Below are 25,478 nucleotides of genomic sequence, written 5' to 3'. Positions count from 1 at the left end.
CCATTCTCTCTACATTGATGTAGTTTTGTTCTCTCCTAGCTATCCTCCTGGCTGGATGTACCGCGGCATGTCTTACAGCAGTAATACTTTAGATTAATAAAGCAATTATTTAATTGACTCTAATTTCATTGGCATTCCTATTAGCTAAAGGAAAGGAGTTTAGTAATTGTTTACATTTGTTAAGCCAATATTATGATTTAAATTATAGCCGTTGGATAAATTTGAAAAATGAAGACTGATAATGCTTAAAACAATATTTACAGAGGGTTCTTTGCTTATAAAGAATAAAAGGAATGGAAACAAGAGCACATTAAATCAGAAGGGCTTTTAAATATTCATTTTGCAATCAGCTTTACTGGTTTCCAGACCACTATCTAACTTCATAATTCTTCCTATGGAGAAATACCAAATCTCTTGCTTTAGTTTTCCTGTGAAATATAAACTATTGCTTCACATTCTTTTTTTCTGATTCTGGAGTATAGGGGTCTTAGATATAATGCTTACAATACAAATATTCTTCCTCGACAGAAATATCTTGGGGGATACTGCTAAAATTGGTATTTAAAAATGTAGACATTTGTGGTAGGTAGCTTCTGATTTAAGATGTGCTCTATCTAACTGCCCCTAATAAAACTCTTTGAACCACCCAAAACAGTAACTGTAAAAACACTAAAACTGATAAAAAACAAAAAAACAAAAAACCTCACAACTCCAAAATCAATCAGTAAACCTGTTGTCGATGGCTCTCCATGAATCACAGGATGATGGAAATGGTCCAAACAGAGTTCTCCTATCTGGAAGATGAATGATCCAATGAACCAAATGGTGCTTGTGAAAATATGCTCCAGCTGAAGGGAAAGTGAAAATTACTCTGAAAAAAAAAATACCCACAGAAACATGCTTAATATTGGAATCAGGCAAAAATGTTAGAACACTGTGATCTTCTCAGTTCCTACTATAAGGCGTAGCCTCTGTGAACAAACTGCAGAAAGCCTTAGGTTACAACCTGTAAGGCAAAAAAGACTAAAACTGAGATATAACCAGAGGCCAAATGAAAATGAAAGTAGATAAAACTTGGTGGGGGGAGAAAGATTTAAAATGACGCTACAGAAAACCAAATTAATAATATGTAAAATTTAATTTTAAGGAAGAAGAAATAGATTTAAAGCATCCAGGCAGGGAAAAAAAGAAAGCACCTAGAAAGGGACAACAATTAGGCTGGCCTTAAACTCCTCTGAAGCCATTAGATGATGGCACATCTACAATATTTTTTTAGCACTATCTTTTTTATATTTTGACTCATAGGAGCAGCAAAAAAAAAAGGTACATAGATTTCCCATATATCCTTCACCCAGATACATTTACCATCTTATATAACCAAAATAAAATGAAGAAATTAATACTGGGGCACTACTAACTAGAGAACTTTTTTAGATTTCACTAGTTTTTCCTACTAATGTCCTTTTGTTATTTGCATTTAGTTGTCATGTCTCCTTATTTCCAAACTGTGGTAGTTCCTGAATCTTTGTCCTTTATGGCCTTGACACTTTTAAAGGGTATGGTCAGTTATTTTATAGGCTGTGCCTCATGTCAGATTAGTCTGATGATTTCTCACAATTAGAATAAGATTATTCACGTTGGAGAAGTGTATTGTATCAGAGATTAAACAATGTGAGTTTATTTTATTAATGCTGTTGCTTGGTCACTTGGTTAAGCTAGTGTTAGAATTCCCTACTGTTGATACTATTTTTTTTTATAATTATTAAATATTTTGGAGGAGTGCTTTGATCTTGTGCAAATATCCTATTTTTGCATTAACTTTCACCCACTAATTTTAGCATGTATTGTGTGGAAATTATTACTGTGGTGTTTTAATGATTTGTTTCCTTCATTCCTTCATATTTATTAATTGGAATTGTTATTGAAGGAAAAATTGTCACTTCTCCCCCATTTATCAGTTGTTTATTTACAGTAGTATAATACAATGCTATTGTTATATATTTTGTTGCTCATGCTGTTCCAACTTTGGTTACTGGCAACTTTTCCAGGCTGGCTCTTATGCCCATTTTTTTTTCTTTTCCTTTTTTTTTTCACCTCCTATTTTCTGATTATCCAGACTCATATTGTGTTTTCCCTGCCCCAGACCTAGAATCAGCAATTTCTGCAGAGAACTGCTTTTTTTATTTGAGAATGGAATTTACAAACCAAGATTAGGTGCTGGAGGTACTTACTGCAGCTGGGGTACTTTGTAGCCCCTTTCAGTAGACAGAGCTAGGAAATACATGCATGGATACTAGCTCATGCACCAATTTATTTTTGCATCATTTATATGTGTATTTTTTTTTAAAGTTCATACTGATATCTCCAATTTTAATCCAATACAACATAGGTCATTCTAGACTTTCTCCCTTATTGGTGACTTCTTTCTCTGACAGTGAGAAACCTGACTCCCATTTTCTAAGCTTATTTAAGTCAACCCTAGTATATAAACATAAATAAAATATCTTTAAAAACATCTAAAATACCTTTAAAATATAAAAAAAGAATTCTTAAAAAGTAGTTTTAGATTTCCAAACCCATTTCTCTGTGAGGAACACATTACCAACGACAGAATAGTGATAGTAAACAGTTGTTTTTTTGTCTTTAGCCTTGAAATATTCAGCCAAAACACAGCTTTCTAGAGTTTCTTAGCTCAGCTCCTTTCTCCCCCAACCCCTTCAGAGTAATTATGTGATTCATTTCTAATATGGTTAGATTCCCTTGTCACAGTCTGCATTCCAAATCCTCTTCCCTGCCATCCTAGCTGATTTTGTTGTTGCTTTCATACAATAAAATTCACTCTCTGTGGTATACAGTTCTATGTGTTTTGACAAATGCATTAGAGTCACATGTCCAGCAATATAGTTCCCTACAGAACAATTTCATCATCCTCCAAAACGAGAGTTACCCCTTTATCAATAACCTCTCCTCCCACTCCAACAACTGGCAGTCACTGCTTTTTTAAGACTCTCACATAAAATGGAATCACACAACATACAGCAGCTTGATTCTTTCCTCTTTTACTTAGGAAAATGCATTTAAATTTTATACAGGTTGTTGTGTGAACCAACAGTTTGTTCCTTCTTAGGGATGAGTGCTTTTCCATAGTATGAAATGGTTTAAGGATATCTATGTTGTTTACAATTTGGGACTATTGTGAGTAAAGCTACCATAAGCTCTTATTTACAGGGTTTTGTGTGAATGTAAATTTCCATTTCCCTTAGGTAAATATCTAGGAGTGGGATGGCTGGGTTATATGGTAGATGTATATTTAACTTTTTAATAAACTGCAAAAACACTCCCCAAAGTGGCTATACAATTTTGCATTCCTACCTATCAATTGCATATTAAGGAGAAAACTTGTAATCCAAGAATTATATACCCTCCTAAGACGTTTATGTATGATGGTAGCAGAATTCTCAGTTATTTAAAAATTTATAGATTATAGCACCAAATGTCATTCTTGAAAAAAATTGCCAGTGGTCATACTCTGGTCAACTGAAAGAGAAATAGTAATTAAGAACTTGAAAAACAACACATTCCTAATAGACAAAATCTTAAGGAAACTAAATGAAGGATATTTCCTTCACTAAAAAGTTATATCTAAGACAGATCACATCATATAACATTAATTATAAAACCAGAACTCATATTAAAATCAAGAAGGGATAGAATTCTTGATTGTCTTATTCAACATTATTTTAGAATTCCTGATTAGTGCAGTAAGACACAAATCAGAAATAATGGACTAACTGTTGGAGAGTAAACTGGAAAAATGTTTAGTAATTGCAGAGTATTTCTTAGAAAACTCAAAAATGCCATATGAAGTCCTCTAAAACAAAAATCAATAAGGCTATGAAACACAAGAAAAATATTGATATCCTATTAAGAAACAGAAGAAATAGTAGAAAAAATTACCTGAATAATAGCAACATACACATCATAAAATTCCTAGGAATAACCCTACCCCAAATAGGCAGGATTCATGTATAGAAAACTATAATAATTATTGAAGTATAAAGGATCAGACTATTGACTTTTGTAATACTGCCATTCATTAATTCATTCAATTTGATTACTTGTCCAAAATTTGTTTTTGACACAGATGTAAGTTCCACAAGAGAAGGGGCAATAATTGCCATATTCAGTGTGTTATCCTCCATGCTTAATATATTGCCTGACTCAAAGTAAGCATTCCCAAACTATTTATTTTGATATATCAATATTTTGTTCAATCTGTTTCTATGAAGTTTGTATAGCTTCTAAGACTCACTCATTAAATTGCTTAGTAGTTTTTGAAAGGAGTCTAGACTAATTAATTACTATTGCCTCACACATAAAAATAATCACTCATTTGACCCCATCATGGCTCATGGTTTTAAGCATAGGTATCCAGTGTCTTGATTCGTATCTTTCTTCACTTTCCCTCCCTTATATAAATGGATTCCACAACACAACACAAGAATATTAAGGCTTAAAGGAGATTGGGGGATTTTAGAAATGACTCTTCTCTATGAAGAGTTTGTTTATACTTCATCAATTCAATTTTCAGATCCCACAGGCAATTCCAGGTTAGTAGCAAATGAATGGGAATGCAATTCTAGTTATTAAAAATAGAAAAACCCAGAAAAGAAACCCATAGAATCTAGGAGCAGGTTAATGTGAAATATTTCACAGCCTGCAATCTGAGCCTTTTATCTGAAATCTTTTCTGTTTTCTGTTTAATACAGGATTTAAGGTAAATAACACACAGTATTTCATTTCTGGATAGTTCAGTTACATTTCATAATTAGTTTGACATTTTTCCTTATCTTATTTGATCACTAATATTTTCATACATATTAAAAATAATGGGATGATATAATAACATTGGCTAAAGTTGGCTGAGTAGCTGAACCATAGCTGAAAATAAAGCATTTTCTTGATTATCCTTATCATTTCCAATGTTTTATTATCTATGCGTGTGTATTTGTGTTTTTATGTGTTTGCTGGGGTTGGAGCTACTGTGTCGTAATTTCTCTGTTGTGCTTTTAAACAGGATTTCCTATAAACACTAATAATGGTAATGTCATAGTTACTTACTGGGAGAACTAATATAGAGTCTATGGACATGTATGGAAGTTTTGTGAAAATGAAATTACAGATGCTGCATATCTCAGCAGGAATGAATCTGTTTGTATATACAGGGTTAGGTTAAGAGAAAACAATTTTTCAAACTCATTGCTTTTTTGATGGTCAAGTGTTTATCTATTGTATTAATATACAATATTCCCAAAGTATTCTTTGGACAAAATTCAATTTCCTAGCTAATGTTAAAGAAGAACTAGACTACGACAGGCTTTTTATATTTTTAATGGTAATTCTGAATGGTTAGGTAAGGTCCTCTTGAGTATACACTACCACCTATAAATGAAAGGACTGGCAAAGACCCTTTTTTTGGCAACTGAATTTACAAAAACATTATATATATTATTAAACATCAATAAATATTATTGGTTCTACTGTGTGTTGGTGAACCAATTATGGATTTCGACAGTAAAGAGAATTTAATAAATTTCATGTGGAACTCAGAATTATAATAGAGTAGCAGGAATTCGTCACAAAAATTTGGACATCAGTGAGGATAACCTGTGAAAGTTAACTGCCTATAACTGAATTAGACTACATTTTGGCCTAATTCATAAGTTACTGTAAATAAAATAGTTGGGCAAGATAGAAATAACTAGAATGACTTTGCTTACTAAATATTTCACTGTCAACTGTTTATTTTTAATGCTTCTCAGCTATTTCCATAAAAAGTGACATTCAACATTTAATTTGTATAGCTAAATATAGAAGGAAGTTATTTAACCTGGTCTATAAATGGACTCCTTTTGGAAGTTAAATTTAATGTCAGTCAACTGATACATTTGAAGTTAAACTTTAAATTAGGGAGATGAACTCAAAAGAGAGGAATAAAAGGCAGTGCCGTCAGGCTGGGAAGGGAAGGAAGGGGGCTCTCCAGAGCGGTGACGCCCTCTCTCAGGACATTAGCAGTTGTGCAGGGCTCGTCGCCTGGCAGTCCCAGAAAGAGGTAACGCAGTACTTGACTTACTCTGCCTCCAAAAAGCTCTGGAAATGTCAGTCAGAATTTTCTGTATCTGGCAATGGCTGTGGTGTACTCACTGCAAAAATAAAGCACTATTAGACACAATCACATCTTAAGCTATGATGGCAGGTGTTAAAATGACTATAAACAGTACGGCTGAAGGGGGAAAGGGTCACAGACAGTTATCTGGGAGCAATGAGACAAGGATGTTTGGAGAAATAATCTGTTCTCTGGGGAATGAAATGATTTTAGGGTATGAGGGATAATGGGTGAGATAATTGGAAAGACAGAGCAAAGGGCCAGTTTCTAATTAGATTGACAGTATTTGTAGGATTTTCTCAGGGAAAATACCAGTTCTGAGTTGGGCCCCATTTAGTGCATCAACTCTGCAGTGTGAGGCCTAGAAACATGGCACAGTTTTTGGGAACAAGGCTCTTTTTTTCACTATCTATCAAGATAAATATCATTCAAATGATGTGTTCATCCCCCAAATGGTAATGAAATAGGAAGAGGGCATCCAGGGTGATAGCTGTGGGAGTTAGTCAGTGTATAAATTCTGCTTAGCAAGGAAGATGTTTAAATTTGGAAAAAAAAAGCCATAGGTATTAAAGGGCATTCATGCTGTGTTCCTATTATGACACTCATCAGACTAAAAGATATATCAAAAGAAATGGATTGTTAGGATTGGTAATTGGATGTAGTAATAAGAAAGATGAATAAATGAGCAAAGGAAAGAGAGGTTTTTTATTATTTAAAAAGGATTATAGTTTTTAGATGTTGTTTGACCTCTGAAGGCAAGAAGAGGTTGAGTTTTGTTTGTTTTGTTTTGTCTTTTTTTGTTTTGGCAATATTCACATCTGAAATAGTATCACGTACATTTTTAGCTAGTATTCAAACAAGTTCCATATTATATACAAATGAGAGAAATGCAATTCATAATTGACAAGGTATGAAATTTTTATACTTTAAGCCATGAGGCTGCCACATCAACAAATGTAATCCCTTAGCAAATACATCTTATGTTTATATTTATGAAATGTACACAATTGACACAGAACCCAAAGGGAACAAGTAAGCATTTTATATATATACTTTGATTTGCAAACTCCATTCTGGGAAACATTTATTAAATTAGAAACAAGGAAAGAATGCAAGCAAAATGAGCTTAGACTTGGTGTTACTTTTCTGCATTTTGCCAAACTTGAACTCAATTTGGTTGAAATGTTTTTTTTTAATATATAGAAAACTACTCTCAAAAGTTAAAATGATAAATTATTAAGCTTAAAATTCATCGATGGAAGCCCAACATTGTAGTGTTTATTTCCTGTTAAATATCCTAAGCTGAAATAGCAAGAAGAGATCAAGCCAAGAATCTTGGAAGGAATGCCCAGCTCTGAACACGTGGGGTATTCCCCATTTCATGTCGCTGTTGATGAGAGCACCAGAGCTTACTGAAGGGACATAAGATAAAATACTTTCTTGACATAAATTTGAGGTCCATTTGAATGAAAGTTCATGAGGGTAAAGATCTTGTTTATCATGCCTCTCAACCTCCTTGATGCCAGCATGAAGTTAGAGAAAGCAGCACTTCTTACTAGTTTCCCAGGGGTGAAGAAGGAAGCGAGGAGGTGATCCTTTCATCCCCCAAGAGCTGGGGCAACAGCCAGTTATTTTGAAGGCTCTAATCTGGCACCACTGTGAATGTGATGGCATTTCAACTCAAGTGGATCTGAAACATACTCAGATCAGATACAAGTATGGCCTGGCACGTGGGATGCAAAGAGGCTGTTTTTTTTCCTCCATTAATTAATTTTCTGCCATATGCAGAGTAGATACAAAGTGATATTAAACCGTGAGCTCCAGGAGAGCAGCTCATATTTCACTTATTATTTCAGAAGACATAGAAACAAAGAGAGGCACAGGTTGCAATGGATGCTCTATAGTGGGTAAGAGCATTTAACTCTGGAATCAGCTGCTTGGGTTAGGATCCTGGCTCCACTATTGATCAGCTGTGTGACCTTGGGTAACCCCTGGTCTGTATAAATAATGATAGTTCACCCATCTCATAAAGTTGCTATCAGGGTTAAATGAACTATATATACAAAGTACTTAGAGCAGTGCCTGGCACAGGGAGATTGCTAAATAAGTATTAGCTATTATTATGTGCTCCTAACCCTCACAGAGCCATAGTAGGCATTCAGTAAATACTTTAATTACTAGAAAGAATAAAAGGAAAGAACTTTGGAACCTATATGAATATAAACATATAGGCAGTGACTTAATGAAGAGTAATGGCCCCATTAACCATGTTGAGCTCTGGACTCTAGAACAGTTTTAATCTTTCTAAATCTTAGCCAATTTCAAAACAAAATATGTGGCCAGTCTGTATTTTAAATCCTTTTCTAAACACAATGTTGCTATGAGTCACAGAGGCTGCAAACAGGCTCTTTAGGCCTTGGACCATGTGTTTCAAAATGGTGCTTTCAATCAGACTGTTATACCCAGAAGTGGTTAGCGCAATGGATAACGCTCTGCCAATCTCTGTTGCCAAAACAAGATTGATACCTGTGTTGCCATCAGCTTACACTGACTAGTCAGAATACACTTGATTTTCAGAAATTTTAGAGTTATAAATACATAATCCTGTCCTTCCTGATGAAGAGAGAGATTTTCTCATTTTTAGAGCAAGAATAGTATTGCTTGACACAGCTTAAGTACCTTTTAACATAAAAAAATTAATAAATGGTATAGACACCAAGTGTCTGTAGAGCACAGTTCATGAGCATTTCCAGGTATACAAAATTAAACTAGAAAAAAGACTTGCTTTAGATTCATTAAATTACACATTACACTAAGAAAAATCAGCAATGCGGTTCTGGCAATATATAGTAGTTCTGACACTTCTCTTAGCAAATGCCATTTCGTCTACATCAGCACTAAATGCTGGCCAAATAACATGACCTTGGCCTTCTATCTAAACTCTTATAATGTTAAAAATCCACTGGTGGAAATGAATTCTCTGTGGAGATATGGATGATTTACAAGTAACTGAAAAGTTCAGCTTCCATTACTACTGATGGCTATGCTTCCGTTTATGTTTTCCCTAAGCCATAACTATTTAAAATGTTACTGTTAGCATTCTAGTTGTCCTATTTGTTGGTATATAACTCTCCTACTTAAATCTATAGAACAAATCATATTAATTAAAATAAATTGGTTAGGACAGTTAAGTTGTATTGCAGATTGTCTCTGAAGGCTATAAATTCAAATTAAGGGTTTTGCTGCTTATTCCTGAGCTTAGAAATGGTCCTTTTACTGCATTAGTAGTAGCAAAAGAAATCTCCTACCTTATAAAAGAATATTAATTTAAATTTTTGCAAAAATAGCTGGATAAACTGTGCATATAGCTATTTGTCATAATTATATAACAAATTTTTGATTGAAGCAAGCAACCAAACTGCTAATTTATTATGGCAAGTATTGATATTTAATAGAGTATGTATTTTTCTTAGACATACTGTATTTATTTCTATATATTTTAAATATATATTTCTCTATATATTTATATCTATTCTATTTATTTCTATATATTATATGTTAGATATCTAATACTGGGTACCAGGAGTTCTAAGCTGTATACTATATTAACAGTGATGTATTTTTGTAAAATAAGCAAATAAACCTTATTTTCTCGATATTAAAATGTTAAATTAGGTGAAAAAATTTGTGAGGGCTTGGAATAACTTTGGTTATTTTAATAGAAAAGCCAATGTTATATAACTTTCCAGAGTAAAGATGTGTCTGCCATTTATAGTATTCTATAAAAACTGAAGGTCCTTTACATTTCATAGAAGGCTACACAATAATTTTTTAACTCTGTCTTCAAAAATGAAAATAAGCAGTACAAATCAATGATATTTCTGTTTATCTTTTTTGTAGGAAAATTTTCTTAATGCTTTCCTATTTTCTACTGAATTCTCCCAAAACTTGCATACATTAATTAGCTTGAGGGAATAGCTAACTTATGTTAGAAATAAGGTTATAAAACTCTCTTTGCTCCTTATCAGAGTAAGATTTTTGCTATCCATTCATTCCCAAATGCCCCTAATTGAAAACAGTATAAAGAGTTGTTTGTAACTCTCCTGTAGGACCCCTATTATTTAACTATTATAGAAATTCAGTATGAAATTCAGAGAAAAATCAAACTTTTAAACTGTTAAAAATTGCAGGCTACAAGGAAATTTTAAACTATTCTATTTTAGAGAAGATAAAACTAAGGAATAAATAAATGATCTAGGTTACATGAAAAGAATAATGTTGATTGCTCCATCTCCACTAACTGTATGCTAAAGGAGATGGACTGGACTATCTACATTTCTCAAAACTTAGCTTTTAATACATTAGGCAAAAGTGGTTGTATTATAGAGTGTATCATCTGCAGAACATATCAGAAAGAAGGTAGGTTAGTAAGTATAGTATTGTAAAGACCTACTTCAAAAGGAAGAGACTAGTTTTCAAGTCCTGTGGGTTATGTGGATAAAAAAGTAGTGCCATTTATATTCAAGGTGATTACATTCAAAGCTGATATTCTGGTTTATAGTACATTTCCCATAACTATTCATGAATCACAATACCCATTAAGTTACTCTCAAATGTAGGGTAGCCTCATATCTGTCTCCTCCCTAAAGTTTGTCCTTTGGGACTAAGAGCTATTTAGCATCGCCTTCCTTCAGAAATGTCTTTAAAGAAGAACATTAAATTCTGTAGTTTTCAATTTTACCATAGAATTTAATAATGACTTTACTACTCAAAAAAACAGCATTCTTTCTGTCATTAATGTTGCTACTTTTTCAATGAGTTAAGAACATGAATTATCCCCTAAAGCCACCTCACATTACATCATAAGGAAGACCCTGCACTACTGAGTGTGGCAGAATGTGTATGAATGATGAGTATAATTGAAATACAAGTGAAAATCACAATCAAATTTAGAAAACCTAGGAAAAAAATGAAGTTTAAAGATACTGAATCACAGTTTGGGAGGCAGATGAATTACAGGTGGAGAGACAACAGGTGAATATATGGGAGTAAATGAGAGGCTTACCAGTGGAGAGGACAAGGTGGTCTAGGACTCAATCCTGAGGAGAGCCCACACTTACAGGACAACAGGGAGAAGAGAACAGAGTCTTGCTTTTCCTCTCTAATCTGAACCTTCCTTTGAAGCCAGTCTGTGCTGTTGTCCAGAGGAGGAGAGAAAGACAAAAAGATTTGTTTGAAGATAATAAGGTCCAATATGACTTCATTTTTCACTCCTCAGCTACAAACTGGTAGGACAACTTGAAATCATTAATGTGGCCAGATGGTTAATGTTGTTTAGCAGTGCAATTAACTAATAAATAATTATAAAGCACTTTGTAAATATAAAGTGCTACATAAATGTTTAATAATAACATTAAATCAGGGTGCTTATTTCAAATTGCATTTTTAAAGTATATTTTATTGATTATGCTATTACAGTTGTCCCATTTTTTTCTCCCCCTTATTCCCCTCTGCACTGCATCCTACCTCCCGCCAGCATTCGCCCCTCTTAGTTCATGTCCATGGGTCATACATATAAGTTCTTTTGTTTCTCCATTTCCTACACTATTCTTAACCTTCCCCTGTCTATTTTGTGCCTACCTTTTTTGCTTCTTATTCCCTGCACCTTTTCCACCACTCTCCCCCATTCCCCTCCCTGCTGTTAACCCTCTACGTGACCTCCATTTCTGTGATTCTGTTCCTGTTCTAGTTGTTTGCTTAGTTTGTTTTTAGGTTCAGTTGTTGATAGTTGGGAGTTTGTTGTGATTTAACTGTTCATAGTTTTAATCTTCTTTTTCTTAGATAAGTCCCTTTAACATTTCATATAATAAGTGAAATCCACTTATCTGGGAAGCACTTTATCTGCTCTTCCATTCTAAATGATAGCTTTGCTGGATAGAGTAATCTTGGATGTAAGTCCTTGCCTTTAATGACTTTGAATACTTCTTTCCAGCCCTTTCTTGCCTGTAAGGTTTCTTTTAAGAAATCAGCAGACTGTCTAATGGGAGCCCCTTTGTATGTAACTCTCTGCTTTTCTCTTGCTGCTTTTAAGATTCTCTCATCTTTAATTTTGGGTAATTTAATTATGATGTGCCTTGGTGTGTGCTTCCTTGGGTCCAACTTCTTTGGGACTCTCTGGGCTTCCTGGACTTACTGGAAGTCTATTTCCTTTGCCAGGTTAGGGAAGTTCTCCTTTATTTTTTCAAATAAGTTTTTGATTTCTTGCTCTTCTTCTCCTTCTTGCACCCCTGTGAGTCAGATGTTGGAATGTTTAAAGTTGTCCCAGAAGTTCCTAAGCCTCTCCTCATTTTTTTTGAATTCTTGTTTCTTCATTCTGTTCTGGTTGAAAGTTTATCTCTTCCTTCTACTCCAAATTGTTGATTTTGGTCCTGGTTTCCTTCTCTTCACTGTTGGTTCCCTGTGTATTTTTCTTTATTTCACTCTACATAGCCTTTACTTTTTCCTCTATTTTGTGACCATACTCAACCATTTCTGTGAGCATCCTGATTACCTGTGTTCTGAACTCTCCATCTGATAGATTGGCTGTCTCTTTATTGTTTAGTTGTATTTTTTTCTGGAGTTTTGATCTGTTCTTTCATTCAGGCCCTATCTCGGTGTACCCGTTACATTGTAAGGGGCAGAGATTTAGATATTCATCAAGGTGGGGCAACCTACATTACTGCACTGTGGCCCTGTATATGGAGGTGGGGTCAGAGATGGAACAATACGACTTGCTTCGCTCTCAACTGGCTTTCAGTCACTTCCCCCTGCTACACACAAGCAAAACTGGGCCATTCTGGTGCTGATTCCCAGGTGCATGGGTTTGTGTACATTCTAAGATCCCATGGGTCTCTCCAAAGAACTTGCCTGTGAGGCTGAGAGTTTCTCCCACTACTGAAACCCCCACAGGTTTTTATAGTTAGAGGTTTTGAGGCTTTATTTCTCTGTGCTGGAACCCTGGGCTATGTGGTCTGTCTTGCTCCCCAGTTATTCCTCCCAGTTTATCTGCATGCAAATGAGGGTCCACCTGGTCTGCCAGCTGCTGCCTTGCCACACGTCCTCTCTACCCCGGCTGCCCATCTCCTCCCCTCCTACCAGTCTGGATGAATGTTTCTTCTTTAACTGCTTGGTTGTCAGACTTCCATACAGTTTGATTTTCTGGCAGTTCTAGCTGTTTTTTGTGTTAAAATTTGTTGTTGTCCTTCTTTTAGTTGTGAAAAGAGGCAAAGTATATCTACCTATGCCTCCATCTTGGCTGGAAGTCTTCAAATTGCATTTTTATATCCAAGTATTTTATTTGTGTTTCAAGGGAAATGCCAATAATATGATTAAATATCATCATTATAGAATGTATTTGAAAGATATAACAAAAGGATTATAAGAAAACAAAAACAGCTTTGGCCATGCTAGGCTGAACAGAGTGAACAAATACAAAATGAAAGAAAGAGGGAATGACAACATGATCACAGAAATGTGTAATTGAACTCTGAGTGAAACTACCATAATATTAGTAACTTCATTTTACCCACATATCTATAAGAAAGAAAATTTATCAGATAAAACAATAGGAAGGGCATAGAGCAGGAGAAGGAACATCAAGGCAGGAGCTCTGAGGAAGCCAGTTGATTCTAGTCTCATAAAATAATTAGCGAGATTTCATGAATTTCATAGCTTACTTACTTGTTGCAGTAATGCATTAGATAAATACCATTAGCATCCTCTATTCTTCATATGAAAAAACTGAGCCACAGACAGGTTATGAAACTTGCCCAATATGACATAGTTAATAAAAGGCGGTCGGTATCTGCTGGGAAGGCTCTTGGAAAGGCTTTATTTCTCTTATAAATGGGACATGTGTAGCTTGTGTGTCTCTTCTTCCACTTTCCTGCCTCCAAAAGGGACATGATGCTAAAGTTGCAGCAACCATCTTGCAACCATGAGGTAAAGGACAAGGGAATCATGACATCAGATCTACATGCCTATACCTCTGGATTTCTTCTTTGTGAGAAGAGTAACTCCCCATTGATTTAATCAGTCACAATCAGGATTTCTGCTATTTGAAGAAATTTGAGGTGATTCAACTTTAACCAGTATGCCAAATAATAATAATAATAATAATAATAATAAAAAATTACCACTCATTGAAAGTTTGCTGTAAACCACACACTATTTTATGTTTTATGTGTACACAGTTGTTTCATCCTTATGGCAAGTCTGTGAAGCAGGCAATGTTATTACTCACATTATATGAATAAGGAAACTGAGGTGCAGTATTTGGCTTGGCCACAACCACAGAGTTTAGAAGGGATTCAAGAAGCACCTGGCTTCTAAACCTCTGATCCTTAGCAAGCAGTATTCTAAGCAGCAAAATACTAAAACCATTTCAATTAAAATCACAAACTAGATAGGGATGATTCAATACTGTTTTAGAAATTCTAGAGCACATATTTCCCTGCAGAGATGCTATTAACACTTTGGGAACAGAACTCTTTATCGTTTGGCATTGTTGCATATTAAAGATGTTTACTATCTTTGTTCCCAGGTCCCAGAAGCACTCTCTAGACAGTGGTAACCAAAATTGCTCTTCATATTTCCCCATAGGGAGGCAGTGTCAACCCAGTGAAGAACCACCATTCGAGAAGAGCATTCTGCAAACATTCCCTGTAAAAGTCCAAACAGTAAATATTTTAGGCTTTGTGGAGCATTCAGTCCCAGTGGGTCTCAGCCACAACTACTAAACTCTGACATTATAGAGTGAGATCAATCACAGGCAATACATAAACAAATGAGCACGGCTGTGTTCCCATCAACAATTCTGATGCCATTTTATAGATGAAAACCCTGAAGCACAGGGTGGTTAAGAAACTTGCCTGAGGTGATTCATCCCAAAGGTAGAGTGATTCCAGGGCTTATGTTCTTATTCAGGATACTTACTACTGAGTTCAGATTTTAGATACTTTTCTGTTAGTAGAAGGTATCCTCAGAAAACTTCTCATACTCCGGATTCTGGTCTTCCTTCTCTGTCTGCCATTGACTGGTCTTTGTGGCAGTAAGAACCCCTCAGGACTTGCCCTGTGACAGTCTGGGCCCACACTACCAAGGACATACCTTATGCTTAACCACCCTTAATGCGTGGCTCTCCTAGTTGGCTCTGACACACGGTATCCACAAAGCCCCTTAAAATAAAACATTCTATGAAATTGATCACAAGAATAGATACTCATTGATTAGTGACTGTTTTTATTTTTACCCCTTTGTGTCTCATTTTAGAGATACCAAATCCACCACTGTTCATTACAGCGAGAAATAGGAAGCTTTTTGACATGGTCTGGTACGTGTAATAGCCCTATAAAATTACCTAATATTCATAGACATACAGAAGATCAGGCAGATGCCTCTGGTCTGGGGCTGAATGTGTATGTAAATTCAGGAAGACCCACCAAGCCTGAGAACATTCACAACAATCTGAGCGGTGCTGGTGAGCAAAGTTGTGACTGCTAGTTCTGTTAGTGCATCTCAACCAAGGTTTTAGGGTCCCCTGCTGTGTTTGGAGAGGAAAAGGGACCCCTGATTCAAGGATAGGAGAAGCTCCCACACCTACCCACACAGGAACCATACAGATAAACACATTCCAAAAGACAGTTAAGATAATGGTACAGATGAGTGGGGTCTCATGGGATTTTGCTGCTCATCAGTGTCTAAGATACATTTTCACTGCCACCAGTAGAAGTCAGGTTGCAGTTCTTTCCCCAGAGTAGGCAGGTGGGGAATTTAGCAACAGTGAAAGAGAACAGACTACCACAGTCAGAAGAAACAAAAATATATTTACTTCATAAAGCTGATTTAGGCAGAACTAGAATATGCTGGTTCTGACATTTTCTGGTTTCTGTAGTGACATGCTTCCACTATAGATTTTAAATATATAGAGGAAACAAGGATAGAAATTTTAAACAGATTGCCAGTATATTGTGTTTAACAAATTGATAGATTATTTTCTCTTCCAACAGTTTTTGATATAATTGTTTTTGAACTGGGTTAACAAAGTCTAACATGACAATGGGATTAGAAATGGAATTAAGAATTTAGAGGTGTGAAAAATAATGATGCTTGTGGTAATCATACACTTCAAGTCCTTAAGACTTCTAGTCACTAAAAGTAAAGTATTAGAGTAAATGTAGTTTTAATAGCTAGTTTCTCCTATCTTTGTTATAATTTCTTATTCTCTTATGAAATGATTTTTTTCTTAATAAGCACAAAGAAAATGTAAGAATTTTATGGTAGGTAAGTAACTTTGTCTAATATCATTAATTGCTAACAGCTTAATTATACTATGAAGTGCCTATAATTGTCATGAAGCTTCAAAAATCCTTTTCTTAGATTCTATTATGCATACAATTCATTTAAATTACATTAATTATACAGATTTTTTTAGTGGAGAAGAGAGCTTGTGTTTTCAATTTTCACACATGGAAACAATGATCAAAATATTTTGTTGACATTCAGAAGATAATTCATTTACTCAATACAATATTAGTACCTTTATAGGAGAAAATGGCAAACCTGATTTATCATGCTTGGATTTCTTTAAGAGAATATGAATTTTAGCCATGGCCAGGTAGCTCATCTCGTTAAGAGCATTGTCCAAATATACCAAGGTGGCGGGTTCGATCCCTGGCTAGGGCACATATAAGAATCAACCAATGAATGCATATATAAGTGGAACAGCAAATTGTTGTTTCTCTCTCTCCACCCCCCATCTCCTTTCCTCTCTCTCTAAAAATCAACTTTTTAAAAAAAGCATTTAAATTTTAGAAAGTTCTCTTTTAAATTACCTAGCCTAATTCATGCTGTATTTTTTTTTTGAGGAAATGAAATATTTAAACTATTTTTAACAGTAACTAATGATACCTGTAAAATGATTTTAAAACCATGGCTAGTGTTGCATTTACATGCCCAGACTGCAGAGTCTGACTCCCTTACTTCAACTCAAAGATACCTAGGCAAGTGACATTAACATTCTGTGCTTCAGTTTACTCCTTCATAGAATAGGAATAATCACATTTTGTAGTAAAGATTTAAAGAGTGATGTGTCAAGTGTTTGAAACAATGCCCTCACACATAGTGCTATATAAGTATCTTTCATTATTTATTTTCCTTCTTGGAAGGAGTTCAAGTTAACATGCTAATTAATGATGCCCAAGTTCACCTATATAAAATGGGTAGGGACAATTCTTCAGAATTCCCTGAAAGTAGTATTAGGAAACCTTGTGGGTTAAATTTTAAATCCCAAAATATGGATTTCAGGAGTACTCCCTCTTGTAACAAGGCTTTGAACAGTACAGTGGTGAAAAATCTCTACCCTTCAAGTTGTTAAAACTAGTATGACCAATTACTTAACTCTGACCATATGGGAACATATGGAAAAACTAACAGGGCTAGAAATAGCAGTTTTTAGATTCAGCCAAGGTTGGTGCTAGGAGATGAGGAGAATTCCAGGCAGAGGATGAAGAAGAAATGTAAATTAAACCCAGGTCTAGACTCTCAGATAATCCCCCCTTTTTATCTGCTCTTTCCTTTTTTTCTTTTCTCTTGTATATCTCACCGCCCAGGGTTAGCCAGGGCTTATTGGACCTAGCCCTTCAACAAGGAAACCTGTGCGGGAACAGGGATCCCACTAGGAGTTTTCTATGGAAATGCAATGCCTATGCTTTCTTTTTATCACTCAAACCAAACCAGACCCCCTCCCCCACACACACATACACAAACTTGAAATGTTTTGCTCATGTATGACAGGCTCTCTGTTACCCAGACGTTCTAACTATCGTAAAATAGGGAGTTTCTGGAAGACATTCATTGAATAGCTGCTTGTTTGTTGTTAGAAATACTATCCCTTCATGATTCTATATATAAACCCTAAAGACTACACCAAAAAAACCCCAAAAAACCTATTAAAAACAATAAACAAATACAGTAAAGTTGCAGGATACAAAAATCAATGTACAAAAATGCATTCCTAAATATTAACAATAAAATATTAGGGAAAAAATGAAGAAAACAATTCCTTTCCAATTGCAATATAAAGAATAAAATACATACAAATAAACTTAAAGGAAATGAAGGACCTATGTACATTGAAACTATAAGACATTGTTGAAAGAAATTGAAGAAAACATAAGGAAATGTGAAGATATTCCATGCTCATGGATTGGAAGAATCAACATGGTTAAAATGGCCGTATAACCTAAAGCAATATACAGGTTTAACACAATCCCCATCAAAATTCCAATGGTGCTTTTCAAAGAAATAGAATAAAAAATCCTCAAATTTGTATGGAACCAAAAAAGACCTCTGGAGGATTGGGGGGAAACAGGTATCTCACATCCTGACTTCAAGTTATACTGCAAAGCTACAGTAATGGAAACATTATGGTGTTTGCAGAAAAATAGGCACACAGATGGAAAAATAGAATTGAGAACCCAGAAATAAACCCATATGTATGTGGGCAACTCATTTTAGACAAAGGAGCCAAAAACATACAATGGAGAAAGCAAAGCCTCTTCAATAAATTGTGTTGGGAAAACTGAAACACCACATGCAAAAGAATGAAACTAGACTACCATGTATGAAAACAAAGATACTAAAGTATGGGACTTGGTCTCAAAGAGGCTTTTGTAAACTTGACCCCAAAGACAAGGGAAGTAGAAACAAAAATAAATGAATGGGACTACATCAAACTAAAAAGCTTCTGCCCAGCAAAAGAAACTTTCAACAAAACAAAAAGGCAACCAACTAAATGAAAGAAGATATTTGCTAATGATACCTCCCGTAAGGGAACATACTGATATCCAAATCATATAAAGAACTCATATATCTCAACAAAACAAAAATAACAAAATATGCTATTAAAAATTGGCAGAGGATCTCAACAGACATACAAATGACCATTAGATATATGAAAAGATTCTCAACTTCACTAGCTTTACAGGAAATGCAAATCAAAACCACAATGAGCTACCACCTCACCCTTGTTAGAATGCCTGTTATCAAAAAGACAAGAAATAACAAGTGTTGGAGAGGATGTGGAGAAAAAGGAACCCTTATACACTGCTTACAGGGATGTAAACTGGTATAGCCACTATGGAAAACAGTATGGAGTTTCCTCAAAAAATAAAGACTAGAGCTACCATATGACTCAGCAATCCACCTTTTGGGTATCTACCTGAAAATTTTAAAAACATTTCTTTGTAAAGCTATGTTTGCTCTTATGTTCAATGCAGCATTATTTATGGTAGCTGAGACATGGAAACAACCAAAGTGTCCTTTTGATGGAAGGCTGTATAAAGAAAATGTGGAACATATATACTATGGAAGACAACTCAGCCATGAGAAAGGATGAAAAACTGCCATTTGTGACAACATGGGTGGATCTTGAGAGTATCACACTAACTGAAATAGATCAGCTGAAAAAGGACAGGAACCATATGATTTCACTTATATGTGGGATATAAAACAGAAAGCAACAAATAAACAAACAAATAAACTCACAGATACAGAAAAATGCATGAAGTTTACCGGAGGGGAAGAGGGAGGCAAGGGGAGGATAAAGAGGGTGAAGGGGGTCAAATATATGGTGACAGAGGGAGGCGAGACAATAGGTGGGGAGCACACAATGCAATCAATATACAGATGATGTCTTATAGAATTGTATACTGGAAAGTTACATAATGTTATCGACCAATGTCACTACAATAATTTTAATTTAAAAAATGAGCCCTGGTTGGTGTGGCTCAGTGAATTGAGTGCCAGCTTGTGAACTGAAAGGTTGACAGTTCAATTCCTGGTCAGGACACATGTCTAGGTTGCAGGCCAGGTCCTTGGCTGGGGGCATGTGAGAAGCATCCAATGTTTCTCTCCCTCTCTTTCTGCCTCCCATTCCTTCTCTCTTAAAATAAATAAATAAAATCTTTTTAAAATAATAAAAAATGAAATCCTATCCCCTTGGAGACCTTGTAGTAGCAAGTCTTTTAGTATGTATCAACATTGGTTTTAAAATCCCTCTGTGACAGCATATCATGGTGGATGGTTTAGGCAGAACTAGGATGAAAAGAGAAGGGAAGTATATGCAGATAATTCCTTATTGGAGTGCTGGGTTAAGTATGCCCTGACCTGTCCTGGGAGGTGGCGTGTATGAGAGAAGAAGGAGGGGAAGGATGGATTAATCATATTTGGGTTATTGTGATAATATTTACTTTGCAAGATTATATAAGCATATACATACTTAGTTCTATATTCTTAACACCTTGTCCTATATTACCCAATCACACAGAATTAGAAAGCCTGTAATTTCTTCCTTCCTTCCTTCCTTCCTTTCTTTCTTTCTTTCTTTCTTTCTTTCTTTCTTTCTTTCTTTCTTTCTTTCTTTCCTTTCAGCAAATGCTCTGTGGAATCTTGCTAATAATTTGCTGCTTTCCTTGGGTTATTTAACTTGATTACTTCAAATTTGATCTTATTTCTAGGAATAGACTGACCCATCTTTAAGGGATATTCAGTTTAGCTTGATATTCTTCTTGCTACTAAAGTCTTCCTGGTAAACCTCTCCGAAGTTTAAATCCACTGATAAGGTGGTCAGTGAGTAAAAAATACTATGAACAATATTTGCTTATTGATTTCTAATTCTAGATTTTATTTACATGTGTGTATATCTTGGTAATCCATATACTTTTTTTTAAACCTAGAAATACAGAAACCTCATTTAAAACAATACTTTAAAACTTTACCCTGGAGTAGAGCTGGTTTGACTATTTTTGTCTCCCATTCTCCTGGCCCACTCTACAGAAACAGTGCCAATGAATTGTGTTGCCCAAGAAGTAGTCGGTAAAAAAACAAACAAGGAGAAACAGATGCCTCAATAAACCAGTGAATATACATATTCAAGTCTTGAATAACTGAGTGTTGACTGTAGTTTGGAAGTTACAAAAATACTAAGATGTGATTTTTCTTTCAGGTGGGAAATGAGGAAGGATGAAAGACTAGAAGAGGAAGAAAAAGCAAAGCTGGAACATTTAAAACGAATTTGCAACATCCAGAACTCTTCTGCCTCAGATAACACAGAACAGTAATCTGCAGAAAACAGCAACAGCTTTATTTTAGGAAATAATCACATGTAATGGAGTAGGGTTTTTACTACAGTCAGGATGAACCTCAGATGTGCTGTGAAGCATGAAGCCAATGACTGAGTAATCTCTGTACTGAAAAGAAATATAGCACACACAAAATAAAGCACTACATATATTTTATTTTAAAAATAATTTCAAATGTTTTTTTCTTATTCTTTCTCTTTAGATGATATAACTGCTGCCATCTCGTGTTCCCTTGAAATATTTTTTTTCTTTCAGTCTTGAAGTATCTATGACAACAGGCGAAATGTTTGGATATCTTTTCCCTAAGGATTTTTAAATGCAGCATTTGGATGCTAAGTTGAATGGAGTCACATGACCCCCTGAGAGTCATCTGAAAATTTTAATCTAATTTTTTAGCTATATCCCAAGTCCAGGTCTTACCAGCCTTCTTTCCCATAGCCTCTTTCTCATCTAATTTATCTTAATCACAGCTACAAAGAACACTCTCCTGAAATATAGCTTTATTCATACCTCTGCATATAGTGGTTTTTTAAACATCAGTTCATACTTTCAGATTCTATATTCAATGGCTCCATGTTCAGGCAACTGCCAGCCATCCTCTTGGCTCAAGCTACACACTTGCCATTTTTCCCAAGCAGAAACCATCTTTCTCACAAATTTGTTTTCAAAACAGACTCCAGCAATCTCTACTCAACAGGTCATTATCTATAGTTTCTGGTCTCTTATTCCCATTACATTACACACACTAAAGAAATGGAACATGTTCTAGCACCTTGTATACCAAGTAAAGTTATATATACTATAATCTTCCTAGCAGTGTCTGATAATAGATTATAAAAACCTTAAAGGCCTTACAATATAATGTGAAGTCTCCGTTTATAACAATAGTATCCCCAAATACCTACTACAAAGTCATTCATCCAATTGAGTGTTAATAAACACAATTGTTTGAATGCCATTGAAAAAAGACAATGAAGACATTTAGACCATTTAGACTATCTTTAGAGCAATCTACAGGACATCTGGGAGAAGCTTTATATCATGAACTGTTTTAGACCAGATGACATTGTATATCATGTTTTATGATGATCTCAGATTGCCCATGTTCCCAAGTTCTGTAATTTTAATAAAATATATGTAGGATTCATGATAATAAAAGGAAAGCATTAAAGCATTTTTCAAAGAGTAAAGCTTGGAGTGTGAAAGAGGCCACCTTAGAAAGTCTTGCATTATTTCTTTTCATAAAAACACATAAATGGCCATAGAGCCAGCTGCATGCCAGATAATACATTTTATTTTTAAAGAATCTACTGTTCCTTAGCTAGTACAGAGTAGGTTTACAGTTGTTCATATGGAAAATAATACAAGAATTAACTGTTTTATGTACTCACAACTGTAAGTAAACCTACTTTTGACACACCCTATAAAATCATGAACCAAGCATTTTATGACATGGTTGAAACAATTTCTAAAAATTTGCTGTATGTCATTTAAAAAATTATAATAAACTTTTATAAGAATTGCATTTTTCATCTAACCTATAAGCAGTTCTATAACAACATAAGGCAACAGTTGACTATTCCTTCAGCTTAGTGAGGGTCTATGTATTAAATCTGCATAACTGTTTTTTTAGGATAGACACTAAAATAGAAAGTCGAAGTAAAAATAAATTGATTAATAACCTAAATGAAATAATCTTATTAAGTTACAGGATTTCACATTTGATTTCTTTTGTCTTATACCTAAAGATCATCTTTTAACATTTTTTTTTTATTAACTCTGTATTTCCTATAGTAATCCTGGAAGCAATTTGGTTCTTCTAGGAAAATTTTTTTTCTGTGACTCCCTTTTCAAAGAAGTATGGTAACAGAAGAATGGGATGAGTTGGAAGGAGAAGAAAGTAGAAAAAGAGAAAGGAGCTCATGGTTAAATTCTCTTCTATACTTGCTCAGTGTAATTATTGTAGCCATAAGCGCAATAAAATTTATAACTGGAAATGTTAAATGACAAGACACTGATTTACCAAATCACTTTGACTCTATACTTAATATGTTTCTTAAAGTATAAGAAGTGATATTTCAAAATGGTTTAATTTCTCACAATTATTTTGTATTTGTATATATTAACAACAGGAATGAATACTTCATGACTTCTCATATGCTTACTGCAAAAATATTATCCTCCTGTAAGATAATATCTTCTTCACTATTCTGTTTAACTGTATTTTTGTAATTATAAAGAAGTATCTATCTTATTATTAGTCTAGCAGTTACTATGTGGAAACAGTATGAGTTAAATTTTAATAAAATATAGATAACAATGTATATTTTAGATATTTTATATTTTTATCATCTCTATCAAACACTGTTATAGAACTACCAAACAACAAAAGAGAAAAACAAATTATCTCTTTTGTATATCAATATGAGATTACTCATAGTGTCCTGTTATTCCAGTTCATAAACTGTGAGCCAAAAAGAACTTCAGGTCACTTGTAATTAGTATATTTTCTACAAAAAATCTTTAAGATTTTTTATGCTTCTTATTATACTTGAAATATTTCATAATAAAAATATTAGAAACTCCATTAGAACCTAAAAAGAAGAAAACACTCACATGCTATGACATGAATAAACTTTGAGGACACTATGCTAAGAAAAATAAGACACACAAAAAAGACAAAGTATTATTCCACTTATATGAGGTATCTAATATAGTCAAATTCAAAGAAACAGAAAGTAAAATAGTGATTCATTGGGACTCTATGAAAGAAAAAGAGTAGTTATATGGACATAGACTTTCATTTTTACAAGATGAAAAAGTTCTGACGATCTGTTTCACGACAATATGAATATACTTAACACTACGGAACTATTCACTTAAAGATGGTTAGAATTTTGTTATGTTTTTACCACAACTAAAACAGAAAAACTGCTGTAGGTGTAATCTCCACAAATAAACATTCCTAACATGACACCTGAAAGTTCTAAAATTTTAATGGGGAACTATGAAACCAGTGTATTCTCATAATGATAGGAAAAACCTACCTGCTTTGCCTTTGAGAAATGTTTCCGACAGCACCATTGGTAAAGCAGTGAACTCTTGTTTCTCCAGAATTAAAAGAATCCAAAACATTGTAAAACCTTTTTCCCCTCAAAATATTATTTTAAGTACCTGCATGAGTAAAGTTCTGTATTAGTTACTTATTGCTGCACAGCAGGTTTGGCAGCTTAAAACAGCATACATTTATTATCTCATAGTCTCTGTGTGTCAAGTGTCAGGGCTTGGTTCAGCTGGGATCCCTCTTCCTGGGATCTCACAAGATTGTAATGAAAGCGTCAGTCAGGCTGTGGTCTCATCTAAGGCTCAGTTGGGGAAGAATCCCCTTTTAAGTTCACATAGTTATTGATAACAGTCATTACTTAGCAGGCCTATCAGACTCACGGCCTCTGTTTCCTGCTATGTGAGTCTTCCCAAAATGGCCTCTTGCTTCCTCAAGGTCAGAAGGGGACAGTCTCCTTGAAAGATCAATATCACAATCATATGTAACATAATCAAATGCATTTAATCATGAGTGTTCCATTACCTTTACCAAATTCTAATGGTTTAAAGCAAGTCACTCATTCCAGCCATGCTCAGGGGGAAGGGATCAATCACACACTAGTGTTAATTCCAAGAGGTAAAGATGATGGGAGCCACCCTGGAGTCTGTCCACCATAGGTTGGAATTTAGACCCTGTAATATCTTACATGGAGAGAACTATGTAGGAAAGTGGAAACAGAGCTGAACTCGGAATAAGAAGAGTTAACAAGCTGGTGTTTGTTGCTATTTATTAAGCAGCTATGATAAGCCATGTTCTGTGTGAGACTCTCTATAAGTAGACAGTTTAATTCTTGATAAACTCTTATTGAGGTTTTTATTGAGAGCCTTATTTGAGATAATGCATAAATGAGTTATACCAATGTGAAAAAAACTGACACAAATTTTAAATAAAGACACATTGGGGGATTCGGGTCCAAGATGCTGATATAGGAAGATCTACTTCCTCCCACAAACACACTGAAACTATAGCTACAGGTAGAACAGTTTCCTCTGGAAAAAGAAAAACTTAAAAACTACCTGAGTGATCAGTA

At 34.7% G+C, this 25,478-nt stretch overlaps 1 protein-coding gene across 1 annotated transcript in view; it reads left to right on the top strand.

Annotated features, from left to right (window-relative positions):
- The window catches only part of KIAA0825 (KIAA0825 ortholog), a 386,482-nt gene extending 365,046 nt beyond the window's left edge, over positions 1–21,436 (top strand). Inside the window, exon 20 of the mRNA XM_054578604.1 lies at positions 21,210–21,436. Coding sequence (XP_054434579.1) covers positions 21,210–21,324 — 115 coding nt within the window. The 3' untranslated portion in view covers positions 21,325–21,436. The remainder of the gene's footprint in view (positions 1–21,209) is intronic.
- Positions 21,437–25,478: the final 4,042 nt, after the last annotated feature.

Source organism: Pteronotus mesoamericanus, unplaced genomic scaffold, assembly GCF_021234165.1.
Source record: "Pteronotus mesoamericanus isolate MK-2021 breed Mesoamerican mustached bat unplaced genomic scaffold, CSHL_Meso_final contig_50, whole genome shotgun sequence".
Lineage (NCBI taxonomy): Eukaryota > Metazoa > Chordata > Mammalia > Chiroptera > Mormoopidae > Pteronotus > Pteronotus mesoamericanus.
This window is presented reverse-complemented; position numbering and strand designations above follow the sequence as displayed.